The sequence below is a fragment of the Papio anubis genome, chromosome 2 (assembly GCF_008728515.1).
Source record: "Papio anubis isolate 15944 chromosome 2, Panubis1.0, whole genome shotgun sequence".
In the NCBI taxonomy this organism is placed as follows: domain Eukaryota; kingdom Metazoa; phylum Chordata; class Mammalia; order Primates; family Cercopithecidae; genus Papio; species Papio anubis.
In genome coordinates this window covers 192,217,476-192,231,854 of record NC_044977.1, presented here as the reverse complement: position 1 = coordinate 192,231,854, position 14,379 = coordinate 192,217,476, and the positions used below count along the sequence as shown (strand labels likewise).

At 42.1% G+C, this 14,379-nt stretch overlaps 1 protein-coding gene across 3 annotated transcripts in view; it reads left to right on the top strand.

Annotated features, from left to right (window-relative positions):
* PAK2 (p21 (RAC1) activated kinase 2) overlaps positions 1-3,727 on the top strand; it is a 93,809-nt gene extending 90,082 nt beyond the window's left edge. For 2 of the 3 annotated variants that reach the window (XM_021935065.2, XM_009202025.4), the window contains one exon: positions 322-3,708. In XM_021935065.2, the coding sequence (XP_021790757.1) occupies positions 322-408 (87 nt within the window). In that variant the 3' untranslated portion in view covers positions 409-3,708. Of the gene's footprint in view, positions 1-321 lie in introns of all 3 variants that reach the window. The other variant, XR_644374.4, reaches the window with a different exon arrangement.
* Positions 3,728-14,379: the final 10,652 nt, after the last annotated feature.

Below are 14,379 nucleotides of genomic sequence, written 5' to 3'. Positions count from 1 at the left end.
TGCGTGTAGTGTCGGTCCTCGGACCTGTTTACAGTCTGCGCGTAATGTCGGTCCTCGGACCTGTTTACAGTCCTCAGACCTGTTTATTGCTGGCTTGCGTATATTTGTGTATATTTGTCAAACTGAAATGATTCTGCTTTCATTCAACTCTGAAAGTAATGCATTGATTATGTTAGTCTTATGAAGGTGTTAATATGTGTTTAGTTTATTAAATAAATTATGATTGACAAGTAGTCTTTGGGGCTTAATTGAACAAAATTATTTTGTTTCTAACCTGATGAATAGCACTTACACATTTATTTTTCCCCTTCTTTCTGGCAGCATCCTTTCTTGAAACTGGCCAAACCATTATCTAGCTTGACACCACTGATCATGGCAGCTAAAGAAGCGATGAAGAGTAACCGTTAACATCACTGCTGTGGCCTCATATTCTTTTTTCCATTTTCTACAAGAAGCCTTTTAGTATATGAAAATTATTACTCTTTTTGGGGTTTAAAGAAATGGTCTGCATAACCTGAATGAAAGAAGCAAGTGACTATTCTCTGAAGACAACCAAGAGAAAATTGCAAAAAGAAAAGTATGACTTTTATATGAACCCCTTCTTTAGGGTCCAAAAGGAATTGTGGACTGAATCACTAGCCTTAGGTCTTTCAGCAAACAGCCTATCAGGGCCATTTATCATGTGTGAGATTTGCATTTTACTTTGCTGACTTTGTTGTAATAGATCCCATTCATTGTCCCCTTTGGGGTATTTCCAATACTTGAATGGCAGATTGGAGTTTTTCAGAGTATTTGTTTATCTGCTAGTCTTTCTCTCCTTCATAGCTTTCCTTTCCCTGGACTTGCTCCTTTTGAGTTGCTTTTGAGTTTCTCATGCCTAGGCAAGTGTAATAGAAATTATGTAGCTCCTTCTGTTGGCAAAGGAGCTCTATATAGTTTCACTTTGTATAAAAGTTAGGACCAGCTGTTGTTACATGTAATATTTTAGTTCAGAACTTGACCTGAAGGAAGGGAAGAAGAGTGTGTGATTTTTACCTTTTTTAACAAATGTGAAAAAGTCAGTTTTAGAAATTTCGTGGTAGTAAGTTTGGCATTTGTTACATGTATAGAGAGAAGACTAATAATCTCTATTTATAACTAAATCATTGAGATAGAAAAAGATTCCCATTGACTGTAGACTTCTTCCCATTTTGTCTTCCCTTCTGCCTGTTTCCCCTTCAGGTTTGGCTCCACGAACCAAAGTGATTTGTTCCTTGTTCCAACCTGGACTTTATGACTTTGGTTAGTGCCACTACCTTCCTCTTCTCTCCTTTCCCCCTTCAATTTGGAAATAAATTTCTGTATATGTTGCAATTTTAGATTTAGGTTTGTTCTTTTTGTTTTTCCTTAATCCTCTCTCACCTCACAGATACTCCCTCCCATGGCAAATAACATAATAACCAGTGAATTTTCGGAACTTAAAATTAGGTTTTTTCCACTTAAAGGAGAAAAATATTTGGGACTAGCAGAGGCAGAGTGAGAGATATGGACCTTGGTGAGCTCTGATATAGTGAGAAGAGATTATACTCATGAAGGAGAATGTTTGTGTTACAGAGAAGCAGCTGATAGCAAATCGGCCGTGGGCGCATTGCCTGGGGTCATCATAAGTGTGGCATTGTCTGTGAGAACTTGAGTGACAGAGTATTTCTTGTGAATTTATAGATCATTTGAGATGTTGAGTTACTTTTTTTTTTTTCCAAATAAGTAGAGACTATTATAAAAAACGAGAAAGGAAAATGAAATGTGCGTGTTGATAGCAATAATTTGTTTCTTTTAAAGATTCTAAAAGGTCTGAGACCTGTAGCATTAATTATTTGAGTGCCCTCCGTTCTCCCCTCCCCTGCCTTTCTCCTCTCTTCTCTGCTTTCCTCTCCTCTCCTTCTCCTTTATTCGTAGTTTTGCTTTTGGAGTAGGTGTTGTTAAAGTATCAGTGGTTTGGTTCTGGCATTTTGTTCCCACCATCCCCTTCCCCCATGAACTTCCCCCCTGCTTACCATCCTGCAGTATAAATCATGAATAAAAAATCATTTTGCTGTTGTAGTATACATTGGGGAAACTAGAAGGGTTTTATTTCCATTATTTTATTCCCGCTATATCTATGTTGATACAATTATAAGGAGAGAAGTGACTTTTTCATTGATTAGGCAAGAAGGTTTTCAGAAAAATGAGTAAAAATAATTAATGAAACATATTTAGAGCACTTAATGGTCTCTGTTTTCAATATAATTCTTGATTTCATTTTTCTCTGGAATATATTGGCCTTCTACAGCTATTACTGAATTACAGAAACTGGTTTACTTCTGGCAGAAAGCTGCAGTGCCACCTGAGTTCCACATTTTAACTTTCTGTGTAAACAGCTGGATGGATTGTGATAAAGAAGATGCTACCAATGAAATAGAAAACCACCTAGATGAGAAGACTGTGATCCTCGTGCCCTCAGAGGCACTTCCCTCCTAAGTCAAAGACCATCCTCACTGACTGTGTGCCAATGCCTCGTTTCAGGCTTGTGACTCAGCAAAGGGCTTTTCCATTGATAGAAGCAGTTTGGGATTTGTAGTTACAACTTCTTCGATAGTTACCTGCACGTCCATTGCTGGCAACTGACTTCAGTCATTAAAACCTGGCTCTTTGGTTAAGGGAGCTACACTGTGGTTTATTCTTAAGTTACATGGATAAACTAACCTCTAACAGAAATATACTTTGGTTAATTTTGAAATGTGTCATTTTTAAACAAAATCTTAAAAGCAATACAGAATTGTGATTAATTTTAAATTAAAACATTCAGAACTTGTTGAAAGAAAAATTATATCTGAATCAAGATTCATGATTTTTATTTTTTATTTTTATTTTTATTTTTTGATACAGTCTCACTCTGTCACCCAGGCTGGAGTGCAGTGGTGTGATCTCAGCTCACTGCAACCTCCGCTTCCTGGGTTCAAGCAATTCTCGTGCCTCAGCCTCCTGAGTAGCTGAGACCACAGGTGCACGCCACCACACCCAGCTAATTTTTTGTATTTTTAGTAGAGACAGAGTCTCACCATGTTGCCCAGGCTGATCTCCAACTCCTCAACTCAGGCAGTCTGCCTACCTTGACCTCCCAAAGTGCTGCAATTACAGGCGTGAGCCACTGCGCCTGGCCTCATGTTTTTTAAATAATTGCCTTTTATATCCCCCCTTTTTGTCATCACTTTAGAATGAAAATTCTCATTTAAATCTAAAAGTTACCTTAATAGTCCTCTTGTGTTATTAGGACAGTATTATTATAGTACTTATTTATTTTATTTTAGACTTAAAGTTATCTTCTCTTTTTCTTTTTCCTTCTGCTGCTTTTAGGGACAGTTAAAACTGGGAAACTATGAAACATGGAACATTTTATCCTACCTAGAATAGTAAACGAGTAATTGTGCAGCATAAGACACCAAGGCTAATACAACTCTATCTTCATGTGTTGAGTGCCTGGCACATAGTATTAATTCTCTTCCCTTTAACATATAAATGTTAAGCTGCTTACAGTCTAGTAACCACCAATTGTAAATGAGCCTGTGCCTTTAACAAGCAATTTTAAACTACCTATGAGTATTTCTTTATAGGGCTCACTTAAATACATGTTTGTATATACTGTATTCTGGCCAGAATAATTTTAGATCTGATCAGGTAGTAGCTAAAATTAAAAAAAAAAAAAAAAAAAGGTGCTTAAAGAATTTGCATCAATTTTTGAGTCTAAATCTTTTAAAATATACTGAGATCCACATCTAGTAAAATGGCAGTGTCAAAATATTACAGATTATAGTTAAAATCCAGATTAATACTCATTTGGGTTTTTTTTATAGTAGAACTTCATTGTAATACAAAAAGCAGATTATCTTCCTGTCTCCACTCCCCCAGTAGGTATTGAAACTGGTAAAATCAGTTTTTTGATAGTGTTGTGTATATAAGAAAAAATATATACATGCCTTCTTTTTTCTCCCCCAACACATTGATTGAACACTCTGGCAAAGATGCTGTGGTGGGTGAGGTTGGAGTTAGAAAGAAGCAGGCACTGGCCGCCTTTGAAGGAATGGAAGTCTCTCCCATTCACTCCTCTAGAGTGCTGCCGAGAGAGGCAGAAAGGAATGGGTGATAATTCTGTCAAGCACACTTCTATTCTTTATTAAGAGAAACAGTTATGTTTCGAATTCAATGTTGGAACGCATTGGCTTTTTTCCCCTTGTTTTGATAGAAGTGGAATTAAGTAAAAGTAGTTTGTCTTTTCTGTTGTCTTCAAATTTTATAATGCCTTTTATTTTTAATTTAATCCCGTTCAATTATTTAATTGTTATACATTGACATTAACTGCTGTATTTTACGACTTTGTTCAATAATTTTGTTCTTTCAGGGCTAGAAATAAACTTTTTTTAAAAATTTGCATTTTTAACCTTTCCTAAACTTATTCTTTCTTTTGATCAGAATAGCATAAAAGAATATTTAAATGTTTTAATAGGTTTTCAGAGAACATTCTAGTATTTTTAGTGATAAATATTTTAAACCTTTTAATGGTGTTTTGCCATCATTTTGAATTTATTACAAAGCTCCAAAGTAGGAAGGTTTCTAGAAATGTGTGGGTGGGCAGTAAACATGAAGTTTTCCTTTTTTTTGAGACAAAGTCTCACTCTGTCTCCCAGGCTGGAGTGCAGTGGCACGACCTCAGCTCACTGCAGCCTCTGACTCCCAGGTTCAAGTGATTCTCCTGCCTCAGCCTCCGGAGTAGTTGGGGAAGTTTCCCCTTCTAAATCAAGTTCAGAATAATTTTCTTACCAATGTTTCTCTGTCAGACCCAGGGAAACAGTTCTGATTTGAGCACATACTTGGCTGGAGTAATAAAAACCTGATCAGAATTTCTGTGTTAAATGAACCAAGAAACCTTAAGAGTGTAATACGTGGTAAGGCATCACTTCATTATGTGAATTAATTTGGAATCTTAGATACCCTAACATAGGGAACAGCCACAGTAATGGTTTGCTATCAAAAAGCATAAAATAGGCCGGGCGCAGTGGCTCACGCCTGTAATCCCAGCACTTTGGGAGGCCGAGGCGGGTGGATCACGAGACGTCAGGAGTTTGAGATCAGCCTGGCCAACATGGTGAAACCCTGTCTCTACAAAAAAAATACAAAAATTAGCCCAGCAGTAGTGGCGTGTGTCTGTTATCCTAGCTACTCTGGAGGCTGAGGCATGAGGATTGCTTGAACCCGGGAAACGGAGGTTGTGGTGAGCGGGGATGGTGCCACTGCACTCCAACCTGGCGACAAAGCAAGACTCCGTCTTAAAAAAAAAAAAAAAAAAAAAGCATAAAATAAGGCCAGGCGCGGTGGCTCACACCTGTAATCCTGGCACTGGGAGGCTGAGGCGGGCAGACTGCCTGAGCTCAGGAGTTGGAGACCAGCCTGGACAACATGATGAAACCCCGTCTCTACTAAAATACAAAAAATCAGTCAGTTATTGTGGCGCATGTCTATAGTCCCAGCTACTGAGGCTGAGGCACGAGAACTGTTTGAATCCGGGAGGTGAAGTTGCAGTGAGCCAGGATCATGCCATTGCACTCCAGCCTGGGTGACAGAGCAAGACTCTTGTCTCAAAAAAAAAAAAAAGTATACATATTTTTATCCTGGGTGAGAGGTGGAGGCAATGACTTTAAAATGTATTTGTTACACTGTGTGGCTGTTTTGTCTTGTTCTAACATATTTCTTTGAACTAATAGCGAATGCTCAAAGCATTGCCTAAGAAAACTTTTAAAAGCTTGTGGTTAATTTCAGAAGCTCTACTTCTAGGGCTTGATGGGAGGATGGCTTGAGCCTGGGAGGCAGAGGTTGCAGTGAGCCAAGATCATGCCACTGTACTCCAGCCTGGGCAGCAGAGCAAGACCCCTGTCTCACAAAAAAAGAGTTGATAATTGCCTATATCTCTATAAAGATAATTTTATAGTCTCAGTAATCCTGATTATAACTGTTTTACCCATACATCTTAGTTTGGGGTTAGGGAAAAAAAACTAAAAATGCTGCATTTCTGGGAAACAATTTGTTCAGAAAATGACAGCATTTATATAAACTTGTAAGTTACATCAAGAGACTGATGATCTTGAAAGGAATGACACTGGTGGATATATCATCTCTGGTACATTTGTTAAAAGATGACCATTGCGTTACCTCCTTGCATCCGTCCCAGTTTGTGCTCTGTAGCAGATGAAAACGTCTCACCCTAGTAGTGCTGCCTTTTTTTTTTTTTTCTTTTAACAATCCAGATAGAGTGACAATGCCATCCATTTCTGTTTTTCTTTCTTAGACCTGTAGGTATATACAGCACAGCATCATCAGCACATTGCCAAAAACTATTTTCCTCTATTTCTTAAGAAACTACTTCACTTTGACTTACATATTTAAAATAGAAGTGTAGGGCCGGGCACAGTGGCTCACGCCTGTAATCCCAGCACTTTGGGAGGCCAAAGTGGGTGGATCACCTGAGGGCAGGAGTTTTAAGACCAACCTGGCCAACGAAACCCCATCTCAACTAAAAATACAAAATTAGCCAGGCATGGTGGCACATGCCTGTAATCCCAGCTACTCGGGAGACTGAGGCAGGAGAATCGCTTGACCCCAGGAGGCAGAGGTTGCAGTGAGCCGAGATCATACCATTGCACTCTAGCCTGGGTAACAGAGCAAGACTCCGTCTCAAAAATAAAATAATAGAAGTGTACAATTTTCAAGACCGAATTGATCCAGGCCATAAAATTAAGGAATATCTAGCAGTACAACCCAACTCTGATTGCTTTAATATATTGTCAGTAAAATCTTTAGGGAGTTTCAGGATTGAAACTAGAAGACATCTTAGTCACATTCAGTATTCCTTACATTGTAGTAGACTTTACGATCTGCTGCTAGTAACTTTGTTGAGCTGTTTTTCGGTAAACTAAAAATCTTAATCATTGAGTTTTTACCCTGTTTTGTTCACGCTCTTGGTGCTACAGAAGTGTTTAAACGTTTGACCATCTCATTTGTTCATCTGTAGATCTGTTGGAGCGTGCCACGAGACTGTGGTGTCATTGAAAATGACCTTAGGCCTTGGACTGTTACTTTCATGTAACCTGCATTGTCAGCAAATACTTTTCACTTCCCTTCAGCCCTGCATATTTTACTGTGGATAAACTGTGTTCCGTTATGCGCCTGCTCTGTCCTGTTTCTGTGGTGGTGGTTTTTTTTTTGTTTTATGACAAAGCACAGCTGGCCAAGGTGTTATCACAGGTGTGAGTAAATGAGAGCTTCTTGCTGCACATTCCCCATCCAGTCACTAAGCACCGCAAGACACAGAACTGTATGAAAGCTTATTTTTACTTAGTTTCATCTTATAGTCGTGTTTGAACTTGTGAGTTTCTTTTACATGGAACTGTTTAATTTTGAGATTTGCTGCTAGAGGGAGGACTGGTTACGCTTTTGGAAGTTACTAGCAGCACTGCTCTGGTAGGATGTGCACGAAGACGGTTACTGTGAATTGCTGGGCTTGTTTCTGTGTCTGTTTTGAGTGATAATACAAGGGCCCACATCCTAGGGGGTTTTCAGGGTCAAATTCATTAATTCCAAATAAAATATTTAGAATGATGTCCAGCACAAAGTAAACATTTGATAAATGTAATCTCCTATCATTACTTTTTTCCCCCCTCTATGGTATTACGGGAGCAGGTGCAGAAGTAACAGAATGCTGCACAGAGCTATTTGCACTTTTCTCCCACCTCTCGTATTTTTTAAATGTATGCATTAGGCCGGGCGCGGTGGCTCAAGCCTGTAATCCCAGCACTTTGGGAGGCCGAGACGGGCGGATCACGAGGTCAGGAGATCGAGACCATCCTGGCTAACACAGTGAAACCCCGCGTCTCTACTAAAAAATACAAAAAAACTAGCCGGGCGAGGTGGCGGGCGCCTGTAGTCCCAGCTACTCGGGAGGCTGAGGCAGGAGAATGGCGTAAACCCGGGAGGCGGAGCTTGCAGTGAGCCGAGATCCTGCCACTGCACTCCAGCCTGGGTGACAGAGCAAGACTCCGTCTCAAAAAATAAATAAATAAATAAATGTATGCATTATGGAAATTATTCTGCAAATATTACACAGCTTTTTTTTTTTTTTTTTTTCTAACACAGGATCTCCCTCTGTCATCCAGGCTGGAGTGCAGTGGCACAATCTCAATCTCGGCTCGCTGCAATCTCCGCCTCCTGGATTCGAGCGATTATCCTGCCTCAGCCTCCGAGTGGTTGGGACTACAGGCAGGTGCCATTACAGCCCAGCTAATTTTTGTATTTTAAGTAGAGGCAGGGTTTAACCATGTTGGCCAGGCTGGTCTTGAACTCCTGACCTCAAGTGATCCACCTGCCTCAGCCTCCCAAAGTACTGGGATTACAGGCGTGAGCCACCACGCCCAGCTGTTCCACAGCTTTACACAAAGAAGGCCCCTAGTACATCCCTATTTGGTCACACAGTGAGAAATTGTACATTTCACAGTATTGCATAGCTAGTAATGTGACATTGTGCATTACAGTTTGGATAATCACTTTCCTGAAGAGAGATTGCAAAGAAAAAAATTTAAATCGAGAATTGGTTTTTGAAGTGGTTGTTGTTGTTGTTGTTGTTTTTGAGACGGAGTCTCGCTTTGTCGCCCAGGCTGGAGTGTAGTGGCGTGATCTTGGCTCACTGCAAGCTCCGCCTCCCAGGTTCACGCCATTCTCCTGCCTCAGCCTCCCAAGTAGCTGGGACTACAGGCACGCGCCACCACGCCCAGCTAATTTTTTGTGTTTTTGGTAGAGACGGGGTTTCACCGTGTTAGCCAGGAAGGTCTCGATCTCCTGACCTCGTGATCCGCCCTCCTCGGCCTCCCAGAGTGCTGGGATTACAGGCGTGAGCCTCCGTGCCCAGCCTTTTATGTTGTTTTAAATAGAGACAAGGTCTCACTGTGTTGCCCAGCCTGTTCTCAAACTCCTGAACTCAAGTGATCCTCCCGCCTCGGCCTCCCAAAGTGCTAGGATTAGAGGTGTGAACGACCATACCTAGCCAATAATTGTTTTATGTATTTATTAGAAATAAGTTTGTAAACCACAGGTTCCAAAGTGTTAGTACCTTTAATTAATGTAACAAGAAGTTCAGTGTTTGTCAGTCTGGGGTTGTCCTAGGACAACCGGGGTGTCCAGCAGCCCCGCCAGCACTTGGACTCTCCACGTATTCACTCTACCATTCTTAGCATGTAGGCCTGTATCCTTATGCCTGTTGCATCCTAGATACTAGATGGCTGGTACACCTCCAGCCTCTTGTCCAGGTGTCAGGCAGGAAAAAGAGAGATGGCAAAAGGCAACGTGGAGAGCAGAAGGGAGTAGTACTTACAGCAAGAGAACACAAGTTTTCCCAGAAAACCTCAACTTCTGTCCCATTGGCCAGAACTCATTTGGCACCCCATAGCTGCAAGAGAGTCTAGGGAAGAGTGCTTCTCCAGATAAAATCAGACTTGTTGGTAAAGAAGGAGGGATGGAAATAGTATATAACTGACCACCATAGCTTGAGTGTGAAAATTGCTCTATTGGAATTTTTTGTAGCTCTTCCCCTACTATTTCTACAGGGCACTTCCCCATCTGTTGACTTTGATACTACATGATTGATGGGGGTGCTCACTTTTAGATATGAGAAAAAGGCCTAGAGCAATTAACTTTTCCAGTGTTATCCAGGTAGAATTTCAGCTCTTCTGGGTTAAGGAACTGGAAACTTTTCAACTCTCTAGGCCTCATCTCAGCTAGAGAGCTAGTTTTGAAGAAACGTAATTGCTTATAGGTCATAAATGCAATTTAAATGTAATCGGCAATGTGGCAAGTTTAGTGATCCATCGTTGGGAGGAGACCACAAGTATCTGCTATAAATTCCTGATTAAGCAATTGATTGATTTAGTTTAGCAGGAGCCTAGGTGACCCTGAGCAAAATAGCCCTTCGTGGGTGTTCCTGGCCCCTGAGTGTCCTCTAGGGGGTGCTGCTACCACTGTCATTCTCAAAGATGGAGCCTGCCAGAGGTGAAAGCCCAGTTCTTGCCATTGCCCTGCTATCCTCGGGTTTATGTCGCTGTTCTGGAAGAACTCAAATATAACATTATTCGATGTAAAAGCAGTCTGACTGTTAAGAAACATGGAGATCTTTTGGTTCTCGAGTCAGACTTGGTATCAGCAAAGCTACATTCTCATAGGGAGAGAATGTACACTTGCTAGTGCTCCAGAGAGCCTGACTCCCTATGATAATCCTTATTCTTTAAAAAAAAAAACTACATAATAGAGAAATATATTCTCATTTATAAAATTTCAGCCATTCAAACAAAAGAAAGGCCCTTCAGTCCCAGTCCAAGTCCCCATTCCAAAGGAAAACTTACTAGTTTCCATCTTTTCAGACCTTTCTCTATACATTATATCTAGATATTGGTCAGTTTTGTAGACCAAGCAGTTCTTGAAGGGCGCAATCGCAGAAAATTGACTTTCGTTTCCCTCTGTTCTAACCCGTCTTACAGGGTAGTTCTTCTGCATTCCCTGGATGAAATTTAGAGCAAACACCCAGGCCGTTTTACCAGTGAGTTCTACGAATATTCAAAGAAAAAATTCCAATCCTGCACAAAGTATCTGAAGATATAGAAAACATTCCCCAAATTCTATTATGAGGATGGCATAGCCATGATACCAAAATAACTGAAGAAGAAGAAAATTACAGGATAGGCCAGGCATGGTGGCTCACACTTATAATCCCAGCACTTGGGGTGGGTCACCTGAAGTCAGGAGCTTAAGGCCAGCCTGGCCAACACGGTGAAACCCCATCTAGCTCGGCGTGGTGGTGGGTGCCTATAATCCCAGCTACTCGGGAGGCCGAGGCAGGACAATCACTTTGACCCAGGAGGTGGAGGCTGCAGTGAGCCAAGATCACGCCATTGCACTCCAGCCTGGGCAACAAGAGCAAAACTCTATCTCAAAAAAAAAAATATATATATATATATATATATGATAATCTTATAAATACAAATGTGCAATTATTAAATATATTACTAGCAAACCAAATCTAGCAATGTATAAAAGAGATTATGCATCCTAATCAAGTAGGGTTATGCATGTAAAAATCAAGATAGTTTACAGTATTAGTAGATTATCTGGGCATCTCAACAGATTTAAGAGAGTGGCTGGGCCCAGTGGTTCACACCTGTAATCCCAGCACTCTGAGAGGACAATGCATGAGCATCATTTGAGGCCAGGTTCAAGACCAGCATGGGTAACATAGTGAGACCATGTCTCTAAAAAACCTAATAAAAAAACATTAGCCAGGTATGGTAGCACACCTAGAGTCCTGGCTACTCTGGAGGCTGAGCTAGGAGAATGGCTTGAGCCCAGGAGTCCAAGGTTGCAGTGCACCACTGCACTCTAGCCTGCATGACACAGTGAGACTGTCTCTTTAAAAAAAAAAAAAAAAAAAGCATTGGCCCAGCTTGGTGGCTCACGCCTGTACTCCCAGCACTTTTGGAGGCCAAAGTGAGTGGATCACCTGAGGTAAGGCATTCGAGACCAGCCTGGCCAACATGGTGAAACCCTGTATCTACTAAAAATACAAAAATCAGCCAGGCATGGTGGCATGTACCTGTAATCCCAGCTACTCAGGAAGCTGAGGCAGGAGAATCGTTTGAACCTGGGAGGCAGAGGTTGCAGTGACCTGAGACTTCTCCACTGCACTCCAGCCTGGGCAAAAAGAGCAACACTCTGTCTCAAAAAAAAAAAAGAAAAGTAAAATTCAATATCAATTCATGATTTAAAAATATATATTTTAGCAAATTAGGAGTGAACTTTTTTTTTTTTTTTTAAGATGGAATCTTGCTCTGTCGCCCAGGCTGGAGTGCAGTGGCACGATCTTGGCTCACTGCAACCTCCGCCTCCCAGGTTCAAACAATTCTCCTGCCTCAGCCTTCCGAGTAGCGGGGATTACAGGCATGCACCACCACACCCAGCTAATTTTTGTATTTTTAGTAGAGACGGTGTTTCACCGTGTTGGCCAGGCTGGTCTTGAACTCCTGACCTCAGGTGATCCACCCGCCTCAGCCTCCCAAAGTGCTGGGATTACAGTGAAGCCACTGTGCCAGCCAGGAGTGAACTTTAACCCAATAAAGTGCACCTCCAAAATCCTGCAACAAGAAATCATGCTCAGAAGTAAAGCATTGAAACCATTTCTTTGAGTACCAGAATAAGACCAGAATCATGCCCATTGTCACGAATCTTTTTTTTGTCCAGATGGAGTCTTACTCTTTGTCACCCAGGCTAGATGGCAGTGGCGCGATCTCGGCTCACTGCAACCTCCACCTCCCGCCTCAGGATTATAGCACACGCCACCACGTCCTGGTGATTTTTTGGTTTGTTTTTTGAGATGGAGTCTTGCTCTGTCACCCAGGCTGGAGGGCAGTGGCACAATCTCAGCTCACTGCAGCCTCCACCTCCTGGGATCAAGGGATTCTCCTGCCTCAGCCTCCCAAGTAGCTGGGCTTACAGGCAAGCACCCTCACGTTCAGCTAATTTTTGTATTTGTAGTAGAGACAGGTTTCACCATGTTAGCCAGGCTGGTCTTGAACTCCTGACCTCATGTGATCTGCCTGCCTTGGCCTCCCAAAGTGCTAGGATTACAGGCATGAGCCACAGTGCCCGGCCCATTATCACCACTTTAATTTAAATGTGAAATTGAAGATCCTAGTTTGTGCAGTAAGTAAAAGAAAAGATATAAGAATTAGATGCCTGGGCGCGGGGGCTCATGCCTGTAATCCCAGCACTTTGGGAGACCGAGGTGAGCGGATCACCTGAGGTCGGGAGTTCGAGATCAGCCTGACCAACATGGTGAAACCCCGTCTCTACTAAAAATACAAAATTAGCTGGGTGTGGTGGCACATGTCTGTAATCCCAGCTACTCAGGAGACTGAGGCAGGAGAATCGCTTGAACCCGGGAGGCTGAGGTTGTGGTGAGCTGAGATCACACCATTGCACTTCAGCCTGGGCAACAAGAGTGAAACTCCATCTCAAAAAAAAAAGAGAAAAAAATTTCAAAGCGATGACTGGGCACAGTGACTCATAGCTGTAATCCCAGCCCTTTTGGGAGGCCAAGGCAGGCAGATCACCTGAGGTCAGGAGTTTGAGATCAGCCTGGTCAACATAGTGAAACCCTGTCTCTACTAAAAATACAAAATTACCTGGGCGTGGTGGTGGTTGCCTGTAATCCCAGCTACTCGGGAGACTGAGGAAGGAGAATCACTTGAACCTGGGAGGTGGAGGTTGCAGTGAGCTGAGATCGCACCACTGCACTCCAGCCTGGACAACAGAGTGAGACTCGGTCTCAGAAAAAAAAAAAAAAAAAATTGGAAAGCAAGATAAAATCTCATTATTTTCAGATAAGGTTGATATGATAAACTATTAAAATTTAGCAAGTTTGCTGTACACAAAATCAGTGTGCAAGAGTCAATTATATTGTTAAGCACTAGCAACAAACAGAACATGTAGTCTTAAAAATCTACTATTTATAACAGATCAGAAATGCAAAGTACCTAGAAATGGTCATGCCTGTAATCCCAGCTATTCGGGAGGCTGAGGCAGGAGAATTGTTTGAACCGGGGAGGCGGAGGTTGCAGTGAGCCAAGATCGCGCCACTGCACTCCAGCCTGATGATAGAGTGAGACTCCATCTAAAAATATATGTGTGTGTGTGTGTGTGTGTGTATATGTGTGTGTGTATATATATATAGGAGAAATCCAGGCACAGTGGCTCACACCTGTAATCCCAGCACTTTGGGAGGCTGAGGCAGGTGGATCACCTGAGGTCAGGAGTTCAAGACCAGCCTAGCCAACATGGTGAAACCCTGTCTCTACTAAAAATATAAAATTAGCCAGGTGTAGTGGCGGGCACCTGTAATCCCAGCTACTCAGGAGGCTGAGGCAGAAGAATCGCTTGAACCCGGGAGGCGGAGGTTGCAGTGAGCCGAGATCGCGCCATTGAACTCCTCCTGCCTGGGCCACAAAAGCAAAACTCCGTCTCAAAAAAAAAAAAAAGAAAGTAAAGAAAGGAATAAAGCCTGGCTACTCCATAGGCAGCAGGAGCTTGGGCGGCTTGACTGAATATACTTACAGTTCTTTCTTGACCATCTGCTAAACAAGAGGTGGATTGTTGATGAGTTTTCCAGGAAAGGGGTGAGCAATTCCCGGAACTGAGGATTCCTCCCCTTTTTAGACCATATAGTGTAATTTCCTGACGTTGCCATGTCGTCTGTAAACTCACGGTGCTGGCGCGAGT